Source organism: Clinocottus analis, unplaced genomic scaffold, assembly GCF_023055335.1.
Source record: "Clinocottus analis isolate CAN_PGR_092001 unplaced genomic scaffold, fCliAna1.0.p SCAF_7, whole genome shotgun sequence".
NCBI lineage: Eukaryota > Metazoa > Chordata > Actinopteri > Perciformes > Cottidae > Clinocottus > Clinocottus analis.
Window position 1 is genome coordinate 11,696,265 of NW_027176229.1, and position 25,264 is coordinate 11,721,528.

At 40.6% G+C, this 25,264-nt stretch overlaps 2 protein-coding genes across 4 annotated transcripts; one reads left to right on the forward strand and one right to left on the reverse strand.

Annotated features, from left to right (window-relative positions):
• Window positions 1-1,567: 1,567 nt before the first annotated feature.
• Window positions 1,568-9,806, reverse strand: tmc1 (transmembrane channel-like 1). Its single transcript, XM_068604996.1, is given in 20 exon segments — window positions 1,568-1,791; window positions 2,132-2,267; window positions 2,772-2,850; window positions 2,993-3,118; window positions 3,199-3,438; window positions 3,523-3,590; window positions 3,743-3,871; window positions 4,610-4,762; window positions 4,843-5,022; window positions 5,228-5,456; window positions 5,458-5,643; window positions 5,728-5,870; window positions 5,988-6,086; window positions 6,228-6,334; window positions 6,536-6,617; window positions 6,707-6,797; window positions 6,932-7,114; window positions 7,237-7,705; window positions 8,180-8,203; window positions 9,770-9,806. Coding segments are annotated over 20 exon segments (2,985 nt in total).
• Window positions 9,807-16,785: 6,979 nt separating this feature from the next.
• zfand5a (zinc finger, AN1-type domain 5a) lies at window positions 16,786-24,457 on the forward strand. Of its 3 annotated transcripts, none has more exons than XM_068566799.1 (6): window positions 16,786-16,871; window positions 20,623-20,778; window positions 21,421-21,523; window positions 21,647-21,729; window positions 22,195-22,323; window positions 22,483-24,457. In XM_068566799.1, exons 2-6 carry the CDS (start codon window positions 20,625-20,627, stop codon window positions 22,629-22,631), a joined length of 618 nt encoding a protein of 205 aa, XP_068422900.1. In that variant the 5' UTR covers window positions 16,786-16,871; window positions 20,623-20,624; the 3' UTR covers window positions 22,632-24,457. The 3 variants fall into 3 exon arrangements, with proteins under 3 accessions (XP_068422900.1, XP_068422897.1, XP_068422898.1); XM_068566796.1 differs by having other exon boundaries at window positions 16,800-17,118; XM_068566797.1 differs by having other exon boundaries at window positions 16,801-17,052.
• Window positions 24,458-25,264: the final 807 nt, after the last annotated feature.

Sequence of the window (25,264 nt, forward strand, 5' to 3'; positions counted from 1 at the left end):
ATTACCTAAATAAATAAATAAGAGGGAGGCAGATGATGACAGTGTCTCCAGCATAGAGATAAGATGGTGGCTATAATCAGTCTTCCTCAGTCTTTATTGAATAATGTGATTGACATTTCTTGGCCCACGATGAAAGATGAAAGCATAGAGGCTTACTCCATCTTCTAATTCTCAAATAGCTACCGAGATCAATACTTAATGCACTTGTCATGAATTGATTATTAGCATCAATGGAAGTGGTATTGACGGCACTGAAATTCAGTGTCAGTGACACTATGAGCGTGTTGACTTGTTGTCTTAAATGATTTAGACACCACTTATTCCTCAATGACAACCCTTACATTGCTTAGCTTGAATTACAAGCGAACAATACTTTGTAAGACCATCAATATATAGGATTTCAGGTTAATAATGTTTCACTAATGAGACAACACCATTACTTTACGTGTGACTGACAGGTCAGCTAAATAAGAGGTTGATTGACAGGAGCGCAGAGCAGAATCAGCTACTGAGACACTGGATATGACCGTACGGTTATCAGATGATACGACTCATGATACATGATGAAGGTTAGGAGTGACAGTGAATGGATTCACACTGACAGCTCAAAGTTGAATGCTTGACACAGATTGAATTTGTTTCATTTATACCTGAAAAAGGTATAATCTAACACTCTGTATGTGTGTTGTCCAAGTTCAGAGCAGTGCATGATATCATTTCTTAATAGCTGTAAAGTTGAGGATAGAAGTTCAGCCAGAGATGAAGGAGTGGTCCATTTAAGCCTTGCTAGGTTAAATGACCTCCATGTCTAATGAATTGTTTAATGCTTTGGCCCAGTCACAGGTCCAGGGACACTTGTGCTCAGTGTCTTAGTTTGAGAGGAAAGAGAGAAAAAAATATGTCAGTGCAATTTTAAATGATTAGAATTTTGAATTTAATTAATTTGTTAGGAAACTGAAAGATCAACAAGATGAAAGTAAAATTAAAATATGGTTATTGCATGCAATGTTATCTTCTATCAAAAACAATTTGTAGAATTATCCCCAAAAGATTAATACAATTTAGAAAAACAACACCTTCATGTATTTCTGATTTCTCAACCATGTCATAAAGTGCTGATGAGTTGCTGAAGATTAGGCAGAGCAGAGCTAATATGGAGACCTCTGTAAACTGCTGTCTACACACCTACATTGTAACATAAAGACACACAAACAGTTTCCCTGTTTTGTTTGATGCAAGCGAGGAAAAGCGTCAGTTTATTTATATTTCAAATAAATTTCCAATTTAAGAATAAATTTACTAAGTTATGGAACGGTGGTTTCAAAAGACACGTGCGCATGTAAGAAGTGTAAGTCAACATATAAAGGAAATACAATTGTGTTCTTTTGATGTTTATTTTGTAAACAAAGCAACAACTACACATTTTGAAAGGCTTGCAGCTTTTTTTATGATCATGAACACAGCTTTAAAAAGAAAATGTGCACCGAATGACTAACTTCCCATGTGAATTTCTCTATAAAGTGCTTAATTTTGTATGACATTTGCTAACATACTGATTTTCATTCCCTCAGTGTCTCTGCAGACTCGGTACCCTGTGCATCCTCGGTTCACTTTGCCGAGGGAAACCGGGCAGATACCCAGGGGCCCCGTGGTTTCCATGGTGATAGGCCCTGGGAACAGGGGCCCTGGTGGCTGGACGTTGGCCTTCTTGTTCTCGACCTGAAGGAGGAGCATTTCGTCCCTTCTTATTGTGATTCAGCCTCTGACTACTACTGTGGTCTTCTTCTTCATCTGCAAGAAGTTAAGTCAATATAAATGTCTCATGTATTCATTGTACTGTACTGCTTGCTGCCATCTCTTGTAGCAGTTTGGTCAAGAACAAGCTAACAGCATCAGCTATGGCTAACTCTATTAAGGATTAAAGGGAAAATATGAAATTAGGCATATGAATGATTAGTGTGTGCTGATAGGAAAATTGAAAAGGAGTTGAAAAACAAAATGAACGAAATAAAAATCAAATCAAATATTATTTATCAACTGATTTGTTACATTTTTGACTTGATTTGATTTGGTCAGTTTCAGGGTTTCCCTAGTTTAAGACCAAAATTGTCTCGAATAAAAAATGCCTCACCGTCTTGGTCTTGAAGTGAAGCATTGTTGTTCTTTTGTTGCTCTGCAGTCTGTGATGAAGCTTTTCTGGCTTCTTCTAGATCCATTTGTGCCTTCAGCGCTGCTAGTTTGTTCTTTTTCTTATTCTCTTCATTTTGCTTACAAATGACATCAAATAAATGATTAAAAGTTAAGACTTAAGAGACTATGTTACAATGTAGAAATATAGAATAAGGCAAACAGAAATGAGCATCAGTTGTTATAGGAGCAGCTCCTCTGCTGCCCTCTGTTGGACTGATGATACTTTTACAACTACTGTTGCCACAGACAGACACCATAGTGGACTTAGGCGGTCTGTTTGTGCATCTACACACTGTTGGGAAGTTTGAAAGCTGATAAAAAAGGAATTGGAAAGGAAAGACACATAACTAGCATAAAAGTTCCCATTTCTTAACGTTATGTGCCTGAAATTGACTTTACTTAGAATGATTAAGGACAGCAATGTAACATACTGTATGTCAGACATTTTCCTCAACTCTCTTTTACTTGACGCATGATTCATGAGAAATTTCCAAGTATGGAACTTTAGTTATTCTCGTGTATCCAAAAGCACAATAAAGCCAGAGAGCTGGATAAGAGTGGGAAAAACTAATTTGGGTTACCGTTTGTAGTTTTTTCTTTAATTCCACATTTGCTTCTTTGTAGCTTTTGGATGTGGATTGCAAGTAATAAATGGCCAGTCTGAAAGATTGAAAAAACACATTATTACCAACAAAGAACCCTAAACTTTACTTTGCTACTAAAAGGAAGTGATGACAACATGGTCATGTCATTTAACTGAAGCTGTGCTGGAGCATATTCATGAAGTCTGCTGTTGACTCACACCATAAGCAATATGAAGGGTAGCACCAGTCCAGGGTTCGATGCATAGCTGAACACTTTACCAAACCAGGCAGGGAAGTCCGACTCAAGAGTCTCCTGGATCACATCAAACATACGTTTTTTCCCACTAAGGACAAGAGAATGATTGTCACAGAACGTCAAGTAATCAAATTGAAAATGCCAGATCCCACGGACAAGCATCATTACCTGAAGGGTCCACAGTCAAAGGAAGGGGGGATGGTGACGATGGTGTAGATGGCAGGCAGAGTGGACAGGAAGAGAATGACCAGCAACATGGCCATGTAGAAGTTATTGGAGCCAGAGGCCTTGAAGACTCTTTCCTGCGGCACATTGCAGCACATCACGGCCCAGCACTGCAGGTACATGGACACGTGGAGCCGGAGGACGTTCAGTGCCGGCAGGCAGGGGGCATAGAAAGCACCCATCCTGGAGGAACAGATTAGGCCAAGCACTCTATTCATCGTCACCTTAAACCTGCTGATTTGAATAAAACCAACGGTGTTTTCTCACCAAATCATTCCTTGATTGAAGATTAGGCCCAATACGTTCCCACTGACATCAAACTCAGAGTACGACGGCTTTCACAAACAACAAGAAAGACGTGACTCATATTTTCATAGCCAACAAATTAAATTCACCTCTGGAAGAAGATGCATTTATTTTTACGTACACACTTAGACATACAATTTTAGGGGAACAGTCACTAAAACCAATAAAAAAGATGACTCACAAATCCGGCCTCGAGGTCCCAACACCAGCAGTAGTTGAGGAAACGAACAAGGACGGCTCTCAGGAAGTCACCGATCAGCAGCGTGATGTAGGTTGTCATGGTATCAGATATGATCAGCCGAACAAACTCCTGCAAAGGATGAAGCGATTATACAGATAATGCTTGTACGTATGTGTATATTAAATATAATGCAATGATAGTTTAAAGAAAGGATATTAAATGGTTTTCTGTCTTTATGATGTTGGTGGTCACCTTACAGAGGTTATATACATTCAGATTTACCACTTTATCACTTTGTTGGTGTCTCAATATTTCAAAAGCATGTTCAGGTTAGTTTTCCATTGTGTAAACCTATTCTATGTAAGACATTACACTAACACTACACTATACGTCTTACCGAACATAAAATACATTATCATTTCAATTGAATGCAAACCTTTAATATTTTTCTATTTAAAATCATTACTGTATTCAAGCAAATGGAATCAATATCTATTGACCCAATATAGTCAGTGTTAAATTTATAAATTGGGACATAATCCCTTAAGATATGGCTCAAAATAAATTGCTGTCTACTCATTAATACCAAATCAACAGCCAATCACATAACTGTCCCTTCGGTGATTTTTAAATAAATAAATATAAAGATAAAAGGAAATAATACTGAGCTAAAAAAAATAGATTGTGTCCATTAAAAAAAAAATCACAATTCCATGGTTATATTAGACATTTAATTGTTATATGGGTGTTCAAAATGTCCTATATTTGTATTTAATATTGGTCACTTTGGGTATCCATAACATTATGCTTTAAAAATTATTACATCATACAAATTACATACTAGTTTAAACACACATGCACACTGACCTGGCCCACCATGGTCTCCCAGCAGGGCCCTCTGGGCACATCAGCAGGCTGGATTGTGACGGTTGGAGCCGTGCTGTTTTCTGATACTGTACCATTGTAAAGACTGGCTTCCCACGTGGTTATATTGAACTTAATTATCTTTTCCTCTTCCCTCTGCAACACATACACACCACATGTGAAGAATATTATATACTTATAAAGTATTCTCCATGTCTCCATGCTGTGGTTCTCACTTTGAGGTTGATCTCATCCATGAGTGCAATGATGAAGGTGTAGAGATTTCCCAAGAAGAGGGCAAAGATGCGACCCAGCTGCCACTGTAGGGCCACACGAGGGTGATAGTTCTCCAGAGCGCTAATGACATCAAATAGCATGGGGCAGAACATCCCCAATAATGACATGACCATGTTCACCTGAGAAACACAAATTGATACTAATACATGTTATGAATTACAATTTACTGCTTATTGTTTTTCCTGCTAAAATAATGCCAACAAGGTAAGTAGGCCAGGTGCTAAGGTTGTAAAACCCTTTAGCACATGTAAAACTTGCCCAACATGCATTTTCTTTCTCTATTTAGGTCTCTTTGATTTTCTTTCTCTTGTTTATCATTGCTACCTCATTCCTTTCCCACCAGGTGTGATTCTCCAGTCCATCGAGGGCAAACTTTTGAGAGCGGCGCACTACGAAGTAGATGAGGTATCCACTTCCTGCTAAGCAGCACAAGACCAGGAAGTTGGCCAGCACGCGCAGAAAACGAGTCAGATGAATGTTGTCATCCTTTTGGCTCTCCTGCTCCTCTAAGATTGCCTCCTGCAGATGTAGAAGGATACAGGATATAGATGAACGTGAATGGCATCAGTCACTATACTATATCAGCTACACTAACCTTGAAACTGGTGGTGATGGAGGCAAATTTATTGTCTGCAGTCTCAGGGTTTCCTATCAAGTAGTCCCAACTGGTGAACATTTTCCAGTTGAAATTAAAGCTGTTATCATCTCCAAACCCCGACTCATTTGCATTGCGAGCCATCCTTTCATCAGAAATAGTAACAAATTCAGTAAAACATAGTACCCAAAGCAGATTAATCATTTGTATGCAGTCATGATGAACTTACGTTCTTATAACCACCATATAGCTATAGGCCACTGTCCCCACACCAACCAGGAAGTATGACAAAGGCATACGAAACTTGAGCCAGCCAATGGCTCGCTGGTTGTTGTAGTATCCGTAGAATAGGACTGAATACTGAGCGTAACCCTGTGGATGCACATTTTTGTTTCGGTGGTATGCAACTCACATTATCATTGTTTACATGTAAACTGACACATAGGCATATGTAGCAAAAATTGAGGTGAATGTGAAACTGCAACTGACTCCAAAGTCCCATAAGACAGCAAAGTCCATGGCACTGGTTGCCTCAGACCTCGGGACGGTCTTTCTTGGAATGGTGCCATAGGGTCTCCCCATTAATGCCTGTTGGAAAAAAGCATGGAAACAAAGAGGGTTAATGGAGGAAAAATCTCTTCAGACAGAATCAACAGAGAATTATATGTGAGAGCAAAACTGCACACAGAATACCCAACAGACAATTAAAAAGAATAACATGTACAGTACCTCTGGCACCATAACCAGGCCAAAGGTCAAACAAAATAAGATCATGTTGATGCCATACATCCACCTCAGAAAGATAAAGTAAGAGGCAACTGAGGAGCCAAAATGACCTGAGAGGCAGAGGGAATAAATATGAGGATTATTGTAACAGTCGTAATGACTTTCTGTAAGCAGGGAAGCTAGAGAACTAAATGTGAGGCCTGCAATACAATTTAAGCTGTATGATTCATCCGGCATATACTTTAAAGTCTTGACTACTGTGACATGAAGTTTGATACTATGAAGAAAAAAAGAAAAAATAACAAACTTACTTTCAATCTCTTTGATTTTCATCTCCCAGGGAATGCAGGCAGTTTTGAAATTTTCAAAGTCCCGTTGAAACTTCATCCATTTCTACAAAATGAATATAATTCCAAAAAACATGAATCATATATTGAATATAATTATTTAAAGAACTGTATGAATTTATATGTATTCCTTACCTTGGCCATCATGACCTTGTATGCATAGAGCTTCCTGCCTTTCCCTTTTCCTAAAGCTCCCTCATATTTCTCCACAAACTCCTGAGACTCCCTACAAGGAAGAAGATGATATAAATCAATGTGAACCAGAGGCAACATGTTGTGTTACAGCTGATCATTAGGAGATTATGACTTTTTCAGGATCTAATTCAAAGTGCATGTCGATAAAAATATGAGTAATTTTACCATAAAGTCACACATTTCTTTTTCATCGGCCAAGGTTTTCCCCTCAGAGATTGGATCAGTTTCTTCCTCCCGTCCACAGCCTCCTTCAGCTTCTCCAGCTCCTCTGATGACAGGGACTCTGGCCTCACCTCTATCTCCTCATTGTCCTCTTCATCATTGTCCTCTTCCTCACTTAGCTCTGAACTATGGCATAGAAGATGTGTTAAATGTCATCGCACTTTTCTTGTGTGTATGACCTGATAATTGTGTGCAAGGGTCCTTCTGATGTGCAGAATAGGAAGATAAGGTGTTGGATAATACTTTACCTCATTTCAACGACTTTCTTGTGCTTTTTTCTCTTCACTACCTGTGCGTTCTCCTTTACTGTGTGTTTACCTTCATCCTCTTCTCTCTCTTCTTTTTTGGCACTACCATGTTTCTTTTTTCTCTTGGCATGTCTTTCTTTGCCTTCTCCATCCTTCACCTCCTCCATTTTTCTTGTTTTTTCATTTTGTATATGCTTCCTTGTTTTTACTGATTTACTTTTTATTTTTGGCTGCACCTCCTCATCTCCATCTCCTCCTTTTGCAACTTCTTGATCACTCCTTGTTTTCTTTCTCTTGCTCTTTTCTCTTCTATCATGCCTGGCCTGTGATCCCCCTTTCCCTTCCTCTTCTCTCGATGCTCTTTTTCTCCTCCCATTTCCCCGCTTTCTTTTTTCTCCATCACTTCTCTTTGCTCTGTGTCGTTCCCTCTCACGTTCCTCTGGAACAGAGGAAACTTCATCCTCGTCACCTGTAGTAAAAATGTAGCTTCTGTGTGAAATCAATATTACCCTTAAAATGCTGTACAAATTATTTACACTCACTTCCATCACTGACACTAAATGATGTCACTTTATTTATCTGTGCGTTGCTATAGTTATCTTACAGTATTGTAAAGTTTATCATTGTTCCCTATACCATCTCTTTTTCTCTCTCACAGAGACATACTTTATAATAAATCCCCCTCTGGCCAGATCCTCCCTAAATGGGGGGGAGGGACTGAAGAAGATGAACTGGTAGAGCAGTGAGGCCACATAAAGCTCTTATTAACCCCAACCAAACAGGATGAAGTGGGACAGTTTTATTAAAGAGCATTAGGTCAAGACTCCTCTGCCACCCCAATCATTTTGTGTAATTAGGAGATTTCTTCATGATCTGACCAGTAGAAACGACCTGGACTGGGAATGTGTGGTTATTCATGTAATACCATTAAGACCCCACTCACCTCCAAATTCCAGTCCAATGTCAACTGCCGGAGACAAACAAAGTCACAAATTGACAAAGTTGAGAATATCAGTGTTTTCAACATCTATTTGCTTTGTCTGTTAATTGCCACTAAGTTATGAGAACCGGCATCTGTATATTGTGTCAATAGTAATTACGATCAACAATTGCTAATAACATCCACATAAATGAATTATGTAATTAAAATGTCGATAGTCTTGTCATAAATATGGTAAGATGTGAAAGCCAAAGCAATAACTGACATGAATACTAATCTTTTTCTAGGTTTCCATTGTTTTCAGTTCCATGTCAGGGATAAAGTCAATGAGACTCTCCTGAGACATATAACGAGACACATGGCAGCCTCCATCATGAAACATTCTTCACATTGAAAAATACAAGACTTTTAAAGAATTTGATCCCATTACAATTAATTGTGAATAAACTAGCCATGTTTTAAAACAACTTGATTTGATGAGTCATGTAAAATGGTATTTTATAAATCTTCGTTCCGAAACAAGGACCACGCCCCGAGCACAGCTCATTTCCCGTGCAAACCCGTTCACTTCCTCTTTGACTCAGTTTCCACATCCCACGCCAGCGGTCTCTCTCTAATCTTTTTTACACAACCCTCTCCACCCTCCTCATTTCTTCTCTTGTGGTATTTGTGAGTGAGCAATAAGTTGGTCAACTAAGTTACAACACTGGACTTAGTCAATGTTCAAAACACAATTTACGATGGCATGACTTAACTTATCTAATAAAGGGTAAACATTTTTTTCTTTCAATAATTTCCACTCTGTTGTTATGTGTTTCTGTTGTTTTTCAGATAATATACAAAATAACCCGTCCTCCTCTGATGACATCAGCTTTATGAATCCAGTCATTTTCTCAATATCTTCCATACAACACTAACCCTTCCCCTGGTCAAGCTTAGCCGACCTTATTGTATTTCTGGCACTATTGTCCTGCAGTAAAAAAAGGGGATAACAAGTAAAACAAAGAGCACCACTGACAAATTGGACTGATATGTATGTAGTCGGCCCTTTGATGTGTGTCATTAGTGTAACCAGAGTAGCCAGCGATCGGGTCATTATGGCTGTGTGCAGTAGAGGGGCACAAAAGAGACAAACAATGGCCTAATAACGGGAGACGGGTGGCTAAGACAGCCAAGGGCCAGAGGCCAGCTCCCGAATATGCAGCTGGAATGCAAACAAATACAAATATATTTGGTGTGGTCAATGGTAGTCTTTCATTGATGATTTGAACCAGAAAACTAGTCTAAACAGCTGTGCTATTTTTACATGTCTGTTCTATTTATATTAATGAACTAAAGGCACTACTAACACAATAAATATGGGTGTTTTTGTCCAAAAAAAGGTTCAAATCATTTATCGCAAATATGTCTAACACATTACAAACACGATAAATAATTAGTGATACTTTATCCTAATAAACAGAAATTTAAATAATGTACATCAGATTACGTAAAGTTAATCTATCAGACATTTATCCGATTAAAATAATAAATGTCTTCTAAAAACAAAACAGACTCGTAATCATGGAAATATAAAGATGGCCATGGACTTACTGTCAATCTCAGAGGTGATCAAATTGTCTTGAGGCATCTTCCTCTCATGGTCCTGTCACCCCTAAAGCAGTGACCGCAGTAACCAGCCGGCCGACTTTATGCACATGTGAGGTGGAAATGAAGCTGCAGGGTTTCAGTGGTCTCCCTCCTTCTACCTTTTTTACAGGAAAGGATGCTTCTTATCCAAGCTCGCACTGCCTTGGGGTCGAAGTGTGTGTGCGTGTGTGTGTGTGTGTGTGTGTGTGTGTGTGTGTGTGTGTGTGTGTGTGTGTGTGTGTGTGCGTGTGTGTGTGTGTGTGTGTGTGTGTGTGTGTTGAGAGGCTGGTCCATGAGCAACTCGCATGAGAAGTTTACTTTTTCCTCGCCACCCATCGACCCGAAACAGGGACAATGACAGCATGGAAACCCTAGAGCCACGCAATTTCACTAGCAATTAATTATTCAAAACAGTTATGACTGCCTTTATGCCGCCGCGTGTGTGTTTGTGAATGTTTATTAGTGTGTGTGCACTGCTGTGTACGTGTATTAAAAGCCAAATACATGAGGGTTATGAAAGCAGCAGGCCTAAAGGGAGATGGTTATGAGAGATGGTTATCATCACACATGACTCAGCACTTAGGGTTCACTGAGAAGTGAAACTCCATATTCATGTAGCTAAATGTTCTTTTACGGTTTGAAATAATGCCAATGACTTTGTATTGTGTTTTATCAGCGTGAAGACGGATTACTAGATTTGTTAATTCACATATGCATCAGTTGCAATTTTCCTTCTGTTCTAATACACTGATCCTTAAAAATAAACATAAAGCAGCAGTAAATAAACCAGTTTCTGACAACTTTTTCTTGAAATGCATTTTATATTTATCATCTGCTTTTAATATATGGATCTCACCTGTCAGTCTGGCCTCATATTCTCAGAGTAATAGTGGCTTTCTGTCTGCTTCTGGTAAAAGATTCATCCTTCTGTCTTTATCTAAAGAAACTAAAATAAAACCAAAGCTGACATTTCCCATTGTGTTAGATTTTGATCATGACTGGTGATAATTATTAATTACTTCTAAACGTATCGGTTTATAGATTAATTTAGCAATCTGACAACAATGTTGGGGGAGAGGTGGAATCTCATTAGAATAACTCACTCGTCATTTAGGAATGAAAAGTGTTCAGTTAAAAAATAAATGTTATGGTGTCGTACTGACAAGACAAAAACATGAGGCAAACAAACTGAACATAAAAATAGAAGAAAAAAGAGGGATAAAGAAAAGGGAGAGATGAGTACCAAGCCAATACACCTGTGGAGGGCGCTGTTGCTCTCTACTGGAACGTGTAGGAGACATACCTGCTTTATAATTATTACTTTAACTGACTTGTTTTTCTGCATGAGTCTATTTCTGCATGAATGGAGAAAACCCATATCCTCACAGTAAGCATGTTTGTGTACTCTCGTGTGATATTGGAGCAAGGCGAGTAGGAGGGATATCGTCTTCCTTTTGCTAAACTTAGCTGCTGCTATGAGAGAGTCACTGAAGAGAGGTGAGGGAGGTCATCGAGGCCACTTGAGCAGAGTGGCATCAAAACAAACTGAATGATGCATCCGACTGTAAATGGATCTCTTGTGGTATCTTGCATGACCCTTTTATCATGCCATATACACACCTCTGTCAAACTTTATGAAGCTGAGTATGTGCATTTATGTAATAAATACATGTGTAACTCCTTTAGAGTAATTGTTTTGTTTTGCTTGGTCACAAACTAAAATTACTTGCAGCTATCAGTGTGCACTGTGCAAACATTCAATAGTGATTTATCGCACAATTGGCATGGTAAAGGGCTTGTAAGCCCTCCAAATTTGTATGTACTATGAGTAAAACAGCAGCTCCGAAACAGATGATCTCTGCACTCTGATGCAGAGGCTGAAAAAAAATCACAGACTCAGGAAGCCTGTACACTGAAGTCTTATGCATGAACTGTAACTTTAAAAAATTAGGAGTTAACAAATTAAAGTGTTTAAAGAATAGCAATAGACTTACTACACCGGCAATTTAGTCAAAACTAGTACAACAGTTGTTTGCTGATCATATGTAGATTGAAGTTGAACAAATATTTCTTTTATGTCCTATTTCCTTTAGTGTACAGTAAAAAAAAAACGAATGCACAAACAATGCCTGTATGACTGATTCTGCCCGTCTTTCTCTGCCGAAAACAACCAGGGAACATTGTTTAGCATGTAAGTCCCTTTAGCTCCACAAGTGTTGACACTAAATGTAACGCAGCAGGGAGTTGTGGCCCTCTCTTTTTGTCAGAGAGAGAAGGGAGCTTAGGAATGCATATTAATCAGTTGTGACTGCAGGCTATAAAAACAGTATTACCAAATGCATTCAAAATGAGACAATCATTGCTTATAGAGTAATTTCATTCAAGATATCCACAGCACACAGTATCAAGTGTAGTATAAATGTGATACAGATGATTTACTTGCAAAGTAACTGTCGGGGATGATTAACACATTAAATAGTCCCACATTAAAATGATTCCATCATTTAAAACTTAGCTTCAAAACTGGTGCCCTCCCTCCCTTGTTTCCCACCTTCATTAAATTCCTCTTGTTTCTGTACAAGAAAACTGGCTGTTGGTCCCAGTATGAAAGAAGAGGAAGAAATACAACTTTTCAAGAAGGAGAGTTCTCCACATAGCCCTGAACATATCTGGAGCGAGAGAGGAAATAAGAAAAAGAGATGGTTCACATGAAAGGACGAGAGGAAGTTTCTCGCTCAATTTCGTAGCAGATTGTTCTTGGCACAACTACAGATAGACTTTGAGGGGGAGAGTGAGGGAGAAAAAGAGAGCATGGTTAGTATGCGTGAGTAAAAAAGCAAGGAGGCGGACCCTGACAGACTATGGGTGTTGTTAGGGGCGGGATCTGGCCTCTGCAATTGACAGATTACAGCAGTGAAGGCGTGGCATGTTCTTGCAGACAGAGAAGCACGTGGCCAGGCCCATCTGCACGAGGGAGCAGCAACAAAGACCAGCCAGTCTGGGGAACAGAACAGAACAGAACACAGGACATCTGCTGCACACGCATGTACACACACACACACACACACACACACACACACACACACACACACCTACATGCACACACAGTCTCTCTCTCTCTCTCTCACACACTCTCTTTCACAAACTCACATGCAAGGGTTCACATTTGTTCACTTCAAACAGGCATGTAGTCTACAGTGTCTCATGTATCAGCTGCAAAGGAGAAACCCACTGCAGCATATATTCATAACTGGCAACTCGCCTAATTATTCAGAAGACGTAGTAACACTTATTACAAACATATGCACCAACTTTCCACAAGAACCACACTTACACACAAACATTTTACGCGTCGTGTTATCCCAACAATCATCTCGAGAGCCATGTACGGTGGGAATTGTGTGTGAAAAGAAGGGGGGAGAAAGGAAAAAGGGGAGTTGAGACAATTTTGTGTGTGCTGGAAGAGTTTGGGGGTACTCCTCCCTGGTTAGAAATAACCAGGAACGACATTCATGAGAGATGTAGAGGAGTTGTGTAGCCGCACAAGTAAGAGATTAAATTGTCTGTCAGTGCTGATTCAGCAGATCACATTAATTTGATCCAATTGTCGTTATTTGTCTATTAATCTCTCTCTTGCTTTTTGCACTTTTGCACAGATGTGAACCAGGTGCATTTTACACCACACATTTCCTCCAGTGTGTTCTCCTACTGTTTCCTCCACAATTACAGCAACAACAGTGTAAATGGAACAGAAAAAAGCAAGGATTTACAACAAAGCTGTCCCTGATCTCCACAGAATCAAACAGACAGGCACCCTCTGTTCGTGAAAATGTTTCACATACACCACACATACACCACACGTACATCGTCGCCCCTTTTAATGAGGGGCTGCACATAAAGTTGAATGTGGACATGTCAGGGTGGGGGATCAAGTTTTGAAGCAATGGTTTAAGTCAGCCTGACTGTGGGGCTTATCAAGCCCCACACACAGCTTATGTAAATGGTTAAGCTGCCATTTCCACCACTAGCCCCTTTATCAACAGTGTCTCACCACACCGACGCCAGACACAGGCAAGCTGTGCATCTGTGTGTGTGTGTGTGTGTGTGTGTGTGTGTGTGTGTGTGTGTGTGTGTGCGTGTGTGTGTGTGTGTGTGTGTGTGTGTGCATGTGTGTGTGTGCATGTGTGCATGTGTGCGTGTGCGTGTGTGTCAGGCCCATATCTGCCTAGTAACTACAGACAGGCTGTTCCAGATTCTCAGAAGTAATCCTCACACCCACACACACAAGCACAGACTGAAACATAACATAAAGCAATGCTGACAATTGTATGCATCCTTTGTCATGGCAAGATTGTCACTTGCAGCTCCTCGCATGGGCCTGTCGTGGTCGTGCGAAAGAATGATTGGCCTATTACACATCACCCCCTCCTCCCCCAACACACACACACACACACACATACTCAGGACTGGTACCAAAACCTACAAATACACATACATATAGAAGCCAAGCGTTGACAGCAAGGGGGATGGGTAATGATACTCGACACCTCCCACTCTCTCCTCAGCTGCCCCCTCCCTTTATTGAAACAAATGAACCCTCACATACTAAACAGATACACACTTCACATACACATGCTCCTTATTTTCTGCTTCTCTTTACAGGGCTGCATTAACACAACCCTCACACACAGAGACCTCAGTGTAAAACACAGACCTGGTTTCCCCTTAACCTCCCCCGTCCTTTGCCTTTTTGACTCGCATGTGAAAAGCTTGCCTCTTTACAACAAAGGAACCCACTACTCCTGCTTACATGGAGGATGATTTGCATTAAAATGCCACATGATGAGCTTTCACAATCATTCTGTCTGAATGTAGTTGCCTTTCAGTGGTTGTCAATATTTAACCTTTGCTATCATTTGATTACATTATTAGATTACAGCATCACTTCAGTCAGCAAATAATGCTCCTGGCTTTTGAGTACACTCCCCTGATACCTTGCTGTAAATTGTATGCAAATTAGCTCAGTAGGGTCAAAGCAAAGAAACTGAAGACAACATTAATATCTTGTGATATAATAAATTACTTACAATTATAAATGTGAATACATATGTTTATGATTCATGTATTTTTTGTGGAAGACACAAAAGTACACTTATAGTGTGGAGTGTGAGTGTATATATGAGTTTGTGCATTTGTGTGTGTGTGTGTTTGTGTGTGTGTGTGTGCGTGTGTGTGCATGTGTGCATGTGTTGTGTGTATTCCCCTTAAAAAAGCTAGGGGAAATCAGCAGCAGCTACTTTTACTTTCACTCGGCTGAACCTTTTTTCAGTGTCCATGAATTCTGGTTTGAACTGGAGCGAACAGACTGTATTAGGCAATAGCTTCCAGCCTTCTAAGTTTCCACGAATTCATTCACTGATAGATGACAGCACGTTCCCTCAAACACACACACACACACACACACACCACAAGGCTGGTATTGCCTGCTCGTGTGTGACGTTACACTGACAAGGTGGGGGAATACGTTGGGACTTGCTAAACCTGTAGGGCAAACTATACAGCAAACAGGACACTTCATTTGCGTGGGAGGGAGGTGTTTTCTGGTTTCACAAAAACAAGGCCAGTACGACATGATCTGGTGGCAGATAAACAGCAGACCAAAGTCAAATTTGATAGAACAAAAAAACTCACATGATTGTGTAATGTTAGAATTTTAGTGACATTTCAACCAGCTCATGATAGTGAACCACTCAAAGTATGTTTACCATCAGGGCTGTGGTCAAGAATTTAGAAATACTCAAATTCACAGGAACTGTTTTCTTTTCACATTTTTTTGTATAATTAAATTATTAAAATGTCATTCCTCGCAATGCAATGAATTGTTTCTGGTGGTGAAATGTGAAATGTTATATATTAGCATATGGTTTTAGCCTGAAATGCTTAGATGTAAGACTTTATGCTTAAATTTGGAATTTAAGAAAGCGCAATTTTTGTTTAACTGGTGTAAACAGTAACACCTGAAAAGATTGATTAATCCCCCCAACTTCCCTGAAACATTACTGAGGTCATGACGTCAGGGCATGCAAAGTGTTTTACAACCATTTTCTTGATCTCATTTTGCTCTTATCTTTTGTAGCCTCCTACATGACATGTTTACACTCTCAACGTCAACACAAGCGTGTGCGTGTGTGTGTGTGTGTGTGTGTGTGTGTGTGCGTGTGTGTGTGTGTGTGTGTGTGTGTGTGTGTGTGTGTGCGTGCGTGTGTGTGTGTGTGTGTGTTTAAAAAGCTTTAAGTTTGACAAATCACAAAGTATGAATATGTATTCAGAACTGGCTTATATATGCCTTGATATCACATTAAGCCATTTTAATTGTGAAAAAGTATGGATATATCTGTGATCCTTATCCCAGTTGGACTTGGTATCAGTTGTAGATATTGTGGTATCATCCTCTCCTACTGCTTGGTTCTTGTCTGTTTTTACCTCCCAGAAAAACTTGTTTACACTCTCAAAACAAGTATGCGTGTGTGTTTGTATGTGCGTGCGTGCGTGTGTGTGTTTGTGTGTGTGTTGTTGGGAGGAGGGATTCAACCGCCCCCAGGCTTGTATATTTCTGTGGTTATAAACCTGTATTTGTTTTTTTACCCCGGATATAAATAATCATACTAGGTGGCACAGATGGAATATTGTACAAAAAGGCCTTCCCAGGAGAACATCCTCTTTATAATCAGATATTTACATTGTGTCATGTCAGCACTATAATTTATTTGTGCATTCATATTGGCGGATTACTCAATAACACAGATTCGTGGTCTTGTAGGCGGATGACGAATAGATGTGTAATAACGCAACACTGACTGCGCGCATGCGCACAGCCTCATCCCCCTTTCTTCCTCCCCCCTCCATCGCCTCGCTTAACTGTACATCGCACTCGGGGGCTCCGCGGTCAGCCAATGGCGACACGTTGTTTTACCCGTGACATCATCCGCCACTCCTCTTACTAAAGAAGGAAACAAACATCCATCCAGCAGGAACGGGAGACGGAGAGAGGAAGAGAGAGAGAGAGGTAGGAGGGCGAGGAAGGGAGAAGCAAACCCACCTAGACCCGTCTGACGCGAAGGACAACGACACACAGATAGAAAGAGTAAAGGACCCGGACCTGAAACCCGCGACCTTTTTTCTTCTGCCAGGACAAACGGCCACTTTTCCTCCGTCGTCTCGCGAGAAACTTCGTCGTTTTTTAGCAGGTGATGATCTTGGATTATTGCTTTTTTTCTTAAGGATGAAATTTGAAGTGAGCTCAGCTTTACGAGGTAAACAACGAAAAGAGGGGTGTTTAACTAAGCTGATGCTCGGTCACGGCGACCTTTACCGGTGGATTGAAAGGTCAGGGGGTGGTGGTGGTGGTGGTGCTATTGTGTGGTAAACAAGCGTTTTGGTCTTTGGCTTGTTGAAGTTTTCACCAGCAACACCACCACCACGACCTCCTCCTCCTAACTGGAAACATCACAAGCCCTCAAACGTGACTCCGTCTGGTTTAGGGGGAAAACAAGGGAGGGAGCTAGCTAGTGCTGGTCGCTGTCTCTGTTTTTCTATTTGTCCCGAGCTGGGGGATGGGGAACCAAAGCCAGCTAATTCCTGTCTAGAAATAGAAAAATCATAAGCCGAATCTGCAAGTAGAGCGACAGAGTTGCGCTGAAATGCCTACATATCATTTAGATAAACATTACTCGACCTGCCAGTACATCTTTGCCCCCGGTGTTGGTAGTTTTAGCTTTGGCGAACACCAGGTTCGCTCGGTGGTGAGAGCCGTGTGGCCCCACCAAGTCGTTCCTTAGTACTTAAGTGTGATTATATCGCCGAGGTTGTTCCCGTTGTTTCGTTGAAAACACGTAGAAAACGGAAATAAGTAGAAATGTTGCGAGAAAGAGGGAGCCACAGAACGATGTCCAAACAGGAAGCAGGGAGATTGCAGACAAAGGAAGAAAGAAGAAACAAAGGGAGCAGAGACCACACTGTCTAGACTATAGGTTATTTCAGAAAACATCAGTGCTGTTGCCTTCAGGACGGCGTCTGATGATTATTTGCAACATTGTGTCCTTTTATAGAGAGTAATTTCAGAGCGTGTAACCAAACAGTGGGCTTTTTCCTGTTCTGTCCCTCAGTGTGACTCAGTAGTTTTCAGCACAGCAGGGCCTGAAATAAGAGCTAACGTTAAACCTCTGTCGGATACAGGAGCACAGTACCCCCCTTTTGTTGGCTCGAGCTTTTCACAGCTATGTTGTTTATCTGGGTCCAATGGTCGAGTCCATCGCTTAGAGAATAAACAGAACAATTTAGATCAGTTTTCACATTTTATTGCTGTGAGTATTAAGGTTATTGTATAAGGAAGTTGGTGGTGAATGACTGTGTCTGGTGTTCTGCCGTTGGCTGGAAAACCCCTGACTTACCCTGTCGGATGTTAAGTATTTTACAATACATTGTATATGTCATATTATGACGTTTCAGCTCACGAAGCAGTCCTGTATTTATGATCAAACAATGTGGTTAAATGAGTAGCTCCAGATGGTGATAGACACCAACATAAACATCAATCGGTTGTATGTCATGGATACCATCATGTGTGCTTTACTCTTTAAAATACCTAATTTAATCATCGAATATTCGTTATGTAGTCTATTCATCCCATGTTGAAAGATGGGGAATATGTGGGCTACCGGTGTGATTTCACCTCCTACCTTATCTCAGGTTTGTGAGATGTCTTGGTAGAGGTTAGGTTAATATGCCTGCTGTTTGTCTGACAGCTGGGCCCTAACGTGACAGCTGAGTCACACTGTCCATTGTGTCTTCGTGTCAAAAAGTCAACAGTCCTGGTCAATCTGTTAACAGCTATGGTCCTTGACATGTTCTTTGTTTTATCCTTCATGTTGTTTTTCTTAACAGATGTGATGTAGTCTGTCCCAGTTTGAATTAATATCATTCATTTGAGGAGCAGCTTTTACTCAAAAACCTTGTCCAAGACTGTGTGGGGTGGAGATGTAACTCAAATTGTAAATATATAATTTATACATATATATATATATATATATATATATATATATATATATATATATGTGTGTGTATATATGTAATATACATTATATATATATATATATATATATATATATATATATATATATATATATATATATATATATATATATATATATATATACATATATGTGTGTGTATATATGTAATATACATTATATTCCTGTCCAGCTACACATTACTAACCTCTCGGTCAGTCGTGTCTTGTATTTTTCAGCAGTCAGCAGTTAAACACATGACTCAGAGGCAGATGCGGTCTTTGTGGGCTTTTCCAAGGAAAACCTTTGTTGACACGTCAGTGATAGTGCGCGGAGGTAGATAAAGAGGAGAGGGCGGGGGTGGGGGGCTCAAGGTGTAATGGCACGTGTTAGTCTGTTGGGGAGGCCAGGACAACTTGAGTGAACTGACAGGACGTTCTTAAACAACCGCCGGCCTCTCCTGGAACATTAAGCTCGTCTGTCCTGTTTGTGTCCGTGACCAGAATGTAGTCGAGCTTTTCAACAACGCAAGCAAGCAGCTGCCATGTTACAGCACAGCGGGGCCAAGGGTTGTTTACAAGGGAAATATGGTTCGGTTGCTGTCTGCACTGGTAGTTGTTGGCTTTGTTGTTTTCTTTTCTGGAGGGTCTGGTATCTGTCACAAAGACGATTTGTAAAACAGCGAGGACAGGACTGGCAGACAGCAGGCCTTGTACCCAGCTAATCTAGGACTTCCTGTCTGTTCATTCATCAAGGTGTTTTTGATCTGTTGCCTCAAAGGCAGCGCCTCCCATTACACAACTTCCTGTTGTATTGTATTGTAGCAGAGCGGTATGACTGCGTCATAGGGCTACACATTTTGCCAAGTTCCACACACACACACTTATTTATGGACTTATGTGTGGGGAGAAACGACTCGAGAGGTTTTGTAATGTCTTGTGGGGCAATAATCACAGGGGGAGGGATGGAATTCTAAAACTGTCGACCTATTTTATTTCCTATCTTGTACAAACAGTTTGTTGTTGTAAGTGCTTTGTTCTTTTGGTGGCAGAGATGCTGCCAGTGTCTATCTGGAGGAAGACTGATGAGGCAGTGTTAGTAATAGTGAACAGTCATCTTTGGTCATGTAATTATCATGACACTGTGTCGACGCATTCAACACAATTACCTTTAGTGATGAAGAATGAACTAAGTGCCGCCAACTATGTAATGCTACATCATAAGATTATTTTTTGGGGGTGTGTGTGTGTGAGGGGGGGGGGGGGTGAAGTTGTTCTTAAAGCACTATACACGTGTAAAAGTGATAGATGGTGAGTAAAATGTTAATGAGAGCCATACCAACCGTTCCAGAACTGCAGGGGGGGTTGTAGGAAGAAAAGGGAGACGCAACAGTGAACAAAGCTGTGGGACAGAACAGCATCCAGCTTCTGCCAAGGTGCTAAGCAGAACAGAGCAAGTGTTTGTTTGTTCTCTGGACTTCCTGTGTCGAAGCGTTCATTACTGTATTCAAGCTAAAGGGCAAGTCAAAAGAGACAAGCATGTCATTTTCAAATGTTCATAATATGACGCCTGTTATCTCTGAGCCAAGTGTCATTGCCAAGTGTCATTGGCAGCGTCTTAACAGGAGCATGTGCCCCCTGATGGAAAACATTGTAGCTTTCAGTTGTATTTCACAGTGATGTGTTGGTGCAGGGAAATGCTCTGTGTGTGTCTGTCGGTTTAATTCTCACTCTTCTCTCGTTCTGTTAGCAATGGCCCAAGAGACGAACCAGAGCCCAGTGCTTTGTGCCACAGGCTGCGGTTTCTATGGCAACCCAAGAACCAATGGCATGTGCTCCGTATGCTACAAGGACCACCTGACACGGCAGCAGAGCAGCGACCGCATGAGCCCCCTCAGCCCTATGGGTAAGTTAGTTTACACACACATACAAAAAAGAGATGGAGAACTCTGTCTGTGTCTCAGAAAAAGTATAAATGATTTCACTCTCAATTAATTTCAGAGGCCCAGTGTTATAGAATAGATGTACTATAAACCATATTTTTACAGCTTGAGATAAGGAGGGACTCAAGAAAGTGTAGACATTGTTTTTTAATACAACCAGTTCCAGGCCAGTCAGTGTCTTTCCCAGCTCTCCTCTTCCTGCCCTCCCTCTCTGTTTTTCCACTCTTGGTAATGAAAGACAGCTGTTTTCTTCGTTATAGTGTTCAAGGTTATGTGGGTGTTTACTACTTTTAAACATTTCTAAGATCAAACATTAGATTTTCTCTCACACTGCGACACTGGCAACCTGTTAGGACCGAGTTTCCTTGAGAGATTATCTTGAATACAGCTTTGAGAAAAAAAAAAGGTTCACTGAAGAGATTTTAAAATATTGATCTGGGGTAAATGAGATGAGTTCATTGTATTTGAATTTTACCATTAATACAGTTTGGGGCTTTCTTGATATGCAATCCATTTTTCCACCTATGATTGTGCATATTTTTTATTGATTTCAAATGTTTTTGTTTACTGTTTTGTCTAATGGAGTATACTCTGTTCTCATCTAGGCTCCGCTGGTAGTCCTATCTTAGAGGCCTCAGCCATCAAGAGACTAGAAGCCAGTCTAGCCAAGGTTGATGCCTCCCCTGCCTCCTCACCAGACATGTCTAGGTCAGTAGTACTGTTTTTTTTAAAGATTTTTAAGGTCGTTAGTAATTGGTGAACGTGAGAATTGCTGGTTCTGTTTCACCTGCTGAGTCCTGTTTTTCCCTTTTTTTAAATTTGAACCTTCAGAACTATTCAAGGATCTCTTCCTGTGACCCAACAAATGACAGAAATGAGCATCTCGAGAGAGGAGCCAGAACCTTTAGAGCCTGGTAAGACATACACACTCACTAAGACACAAATGTAGTTATCGACAGGCTAGCCGATATACAAACAAGTAACACACAGGCAAAGAACAGACACATGAAGATGAATGCTCACATACAGACTTCTTAAGGCAAACATCACCATGCAGGACCCACTGTAGCCACAGTTTATTTTTCATGTTTCGCTGCATACCTTAAACCCAACTGTTGGTTTTACTTACAGCCTCCAAAAAAGAGGGGAGGCCTAAAAATAAACCGTTTTAAAAATACCTCTACACCAGAGGCCATTCTCAGATTGGATGCTGCCTGCCAGAGGCTTCCTCAGTGTAGTGCACAATTTTATGCCAAGAAAAAGAGGGGGCAATTTAGAGATAAGGAGACAATTTCATTATTAATGTCCTACTCTTGCAAATTCAAGATCAACATGACTAAAACTTATTTTATTTCTCCTGTTGTCTTTCTCTTTTGTAGTTGTAAACCAGCCTGCTGCTTCTAGCCCTTCTCCTGTAGCTTCTTCCAGCAATGAAGAAGGCAAAGGGGACACCCCAAAACCCAAGAAGAATAGGTGCTTCATGTGCCGCAAAAGGGTGGGCCTTACAGGTGAGCAGATGAGGGCATGAAGGAGCATCTGATGCAAACGCATATTATTACTGTCTGTGATGCCGGTTGTGATGACTGTTTTACTAGTCATAGATGCAAAGACAAAGTGTTTTTTACCTCTCTTGATGTAGCTTTGACACCTGACCTTTGTGCTTCCAGGGTTTGACTGTCGCTGTGGCAACTTGTTCTGTGGCATCCACCGGTACTCCGACAAGCACAACTGTCCCTATGATTACAAGGCTGAAGCTGCCGCCAAGATCCGTAAAGAGAATCCTGTGGTGGTGGCTGACAAGATCCAGAGAATATAGATTTTACAAAACAGAAGCAGCAACAATGACAACACCTTTGACAAAGACTGGAGAATGAGTGTGAACCTTTTTGAAAAGAGCACTGGCATGAGTGGCGAAGTGAGGATCGAAAGGACTTGATTTACAAAATTACAACCTCAAGAAAATGATGGAAAAAAGAAGAAAAAAATCTAAAGATCCTGTCCGAGGGAGCTGCATGAATGATCACTTTCCTCTTCTTTTTTATTAATTAATTAGTTTGTTTTATCCTACTTTCTGTGGTGTGACTTTGCGGCTGTTAAGTCCTTTTTTATTTTTAAGAATATGTGTTGTCTTATTAAGAGCAGCCCAAGCTAATTGTCCAGGATATGCTGTGCACCTCTCACCCAAACCAGGCGCCATTTTGTGCCAAACCGTAAACAGCCATTTTACTGAGACCCTGTCATATGTCAGACACAAGCATGTCTTTCAAAGCATCAGACTACACAGTAACAGTCCACACAAGTTGTGTCCCTCAAACTTTAAACTTCTTGTTCTGTGCTCCGTTGGTACTGGAGTCGGTCATCGTTTGGAGAACCGTACAACTGTCCCCCACCATGCACAAGGGGCTTTGTTACTTTGTCTCTGTCTTTCCTAGCTTTACCTACCTCACAGCTGCTGTGTTAAGCTTTGTTGTCTTCTCTTTTACTTTGTTTTCATCAGCCCCCTTTGACCCCAGCAGAACCATGGATCATCTTGATAGTCAGCCTCAGTGACCCTCTGATCAGCATGTCTGTGTTGACTGATTGGTTTGATTGTGATGAGGCTGTTTCCATTATGGCTTGAGGTATCATGCCAGACAGGGACAAACCAATTACTCAAGTTTCACTAAATCTAATTTTCAATGGACGTGATGGATAAAGAAGTTCCCAAACTGGTCTGAGCTCATATTGTAATCGCAGACTCCTAGTGCAGGGCTGTGTGTGCTGATGTGTCACCAGGGAGGAAGGATGGCCCCCTTCCCTTGCAAGCCTGGTCGGTGAAATTAAAGCGATAATATTGTAGGAGCATGAATGAATGGGATAATTGCATGAGTTACTCTTCATCTGCATTAGTGTTTCTGAAATATTTGACATCACTCAACTTAGGGTATCAGACATTTTATTTGCTGAGAGACAAATCTGTTTTTATTGATTTTGTTTTTTTCTTACATTATTATTGTACTGATGTTAGCGCATGCATTTTGTGGAATTAGGGTTTGTGAACCATGATTTTTATTTTTTGTTTTTAAATACGCTAACAGAGTGTGTGTGTGTGTGTGTGTGTGTGTGTGTGTGTGTGTGTGTGTGTGTGTGTGTGTGTGTGTGAGAGAGAGAGAGAGAGTGGTTCCCCAACCTTTTCGTCTGTGGAGCTACCCTACCCGGTTTATCAGCACATGTTTACAGAACTACAGGAGCATGCCAGAGCTAGATTTATGAAAAATAATAGATACCAAGATTAGATGTAACTTCTCATCTGTCTAACAGCTATTGGTCTGACTGCTTTAGAGCACTGTAGAGAAGAGTGTGTGTATATTTGTGAGCGTGTGCAAAAGTGTGTTTTCATGGCTGCCTGACCCATTGAAGCCCATGTATGTTTGTGACTCGTGTTAATTCCCTCTTTCCCCCCCCTTTAAGGATATTTTATTTTTTCATTTAAAAGACAACTGTATGTATCGATTTTGAGTTTTTCCTTTCTGATTCTTAGTTATATGCAAATTTGTACAAAAAAAAGAAAAAACAACAAACTGTGTTGATATTTATGTATTACATATAATCTTGCTATCCAGCATTACGACAGAATAGTATCATGTAAATAAACTGTACAGAGAGACATTACCAAGCTTCATTGTGTGTTGGCTTTCACAGCTCATCATTTCATAATTTCTCAATATTGTTGGAATTTTAATAGAGTGTGTTAGTCTTTTTTTTCAAGAGTACAACACCTATAGACCTGTCAGCTTTTAAATAAAGTAAACCGGGTCATTAGGTCATTGTAAAAATGAAAAATAAGGCTCTTTTGGGAAGATGAAGTGAGTGTTGAATCAGCAAAAAACGATTATGAGTGAACATTGTGGAACTAACGTTAGACATGTGGAGAATAGTATAGGAGCGACATGTAAGGAGCTCCAGCCTCTAATACCTTACCTCGGCTAACACTGCCCGTAATACAGAGCTGTGGCAGTGTGGATAATAAACCTCGCTCAAGAGAGTCTTCCTGGAAGAAGCAATCCTTTTCCGCTACATTTAGGCCGTATGTGCAGGACTCGCATTATGTGTGCGTGTGTGTGTGTTTCAGAGACAATGTGTTTTCTCACTCTCCTGTAGGGAGCTCTGGGGCTGAGTGTGTTCGCAGATGGCGTCACAGCAACAGCTGCTCAGACAGCTGAAGTGTGCTCATGTGGTGTCCTTGTGACAGGAAGCCACACAGATCACAGGTCTAAAGTACAATGGAGGATTTACACAAATGCAAATTGGGTGGGAAAACATTTCAGTGTTCAAATGTAATATAGTTTTTGAGCGGTCTAAATCCAGCTGACCAAGAATTAGAAGGCAAATTAATCACTGTCATCCTTACTGTTAATCACAAATCTACAAGCCCTTTGAACCCGAGAGGACAAGAGTGCACTTCACAAG

Excerpts from the sequence above, each read along its gene's own strand:
- zfand5a (XM_068566796.1), top strand. The coding sequence starts at position 17,088 with ATGAAATTTGAAGTGAGCTCAGCTTTACGAG. Across the intron at positions 21,524-21,646 it reads TCCTCACCAGACATGTCTAG|AACTATTCAAGGATCTCTTC; the intron begins GTCAGTAGTACT and ends TTGAACCTTCAG. Across the intron at positions 22,324-22,482 it reads CAAAAGGGTGGGCCTTACAG|GGTTTGACTGTCGCTGTGGC; the intron begins GTGAGCAGATGA and ends TTGTGCTTCCAG.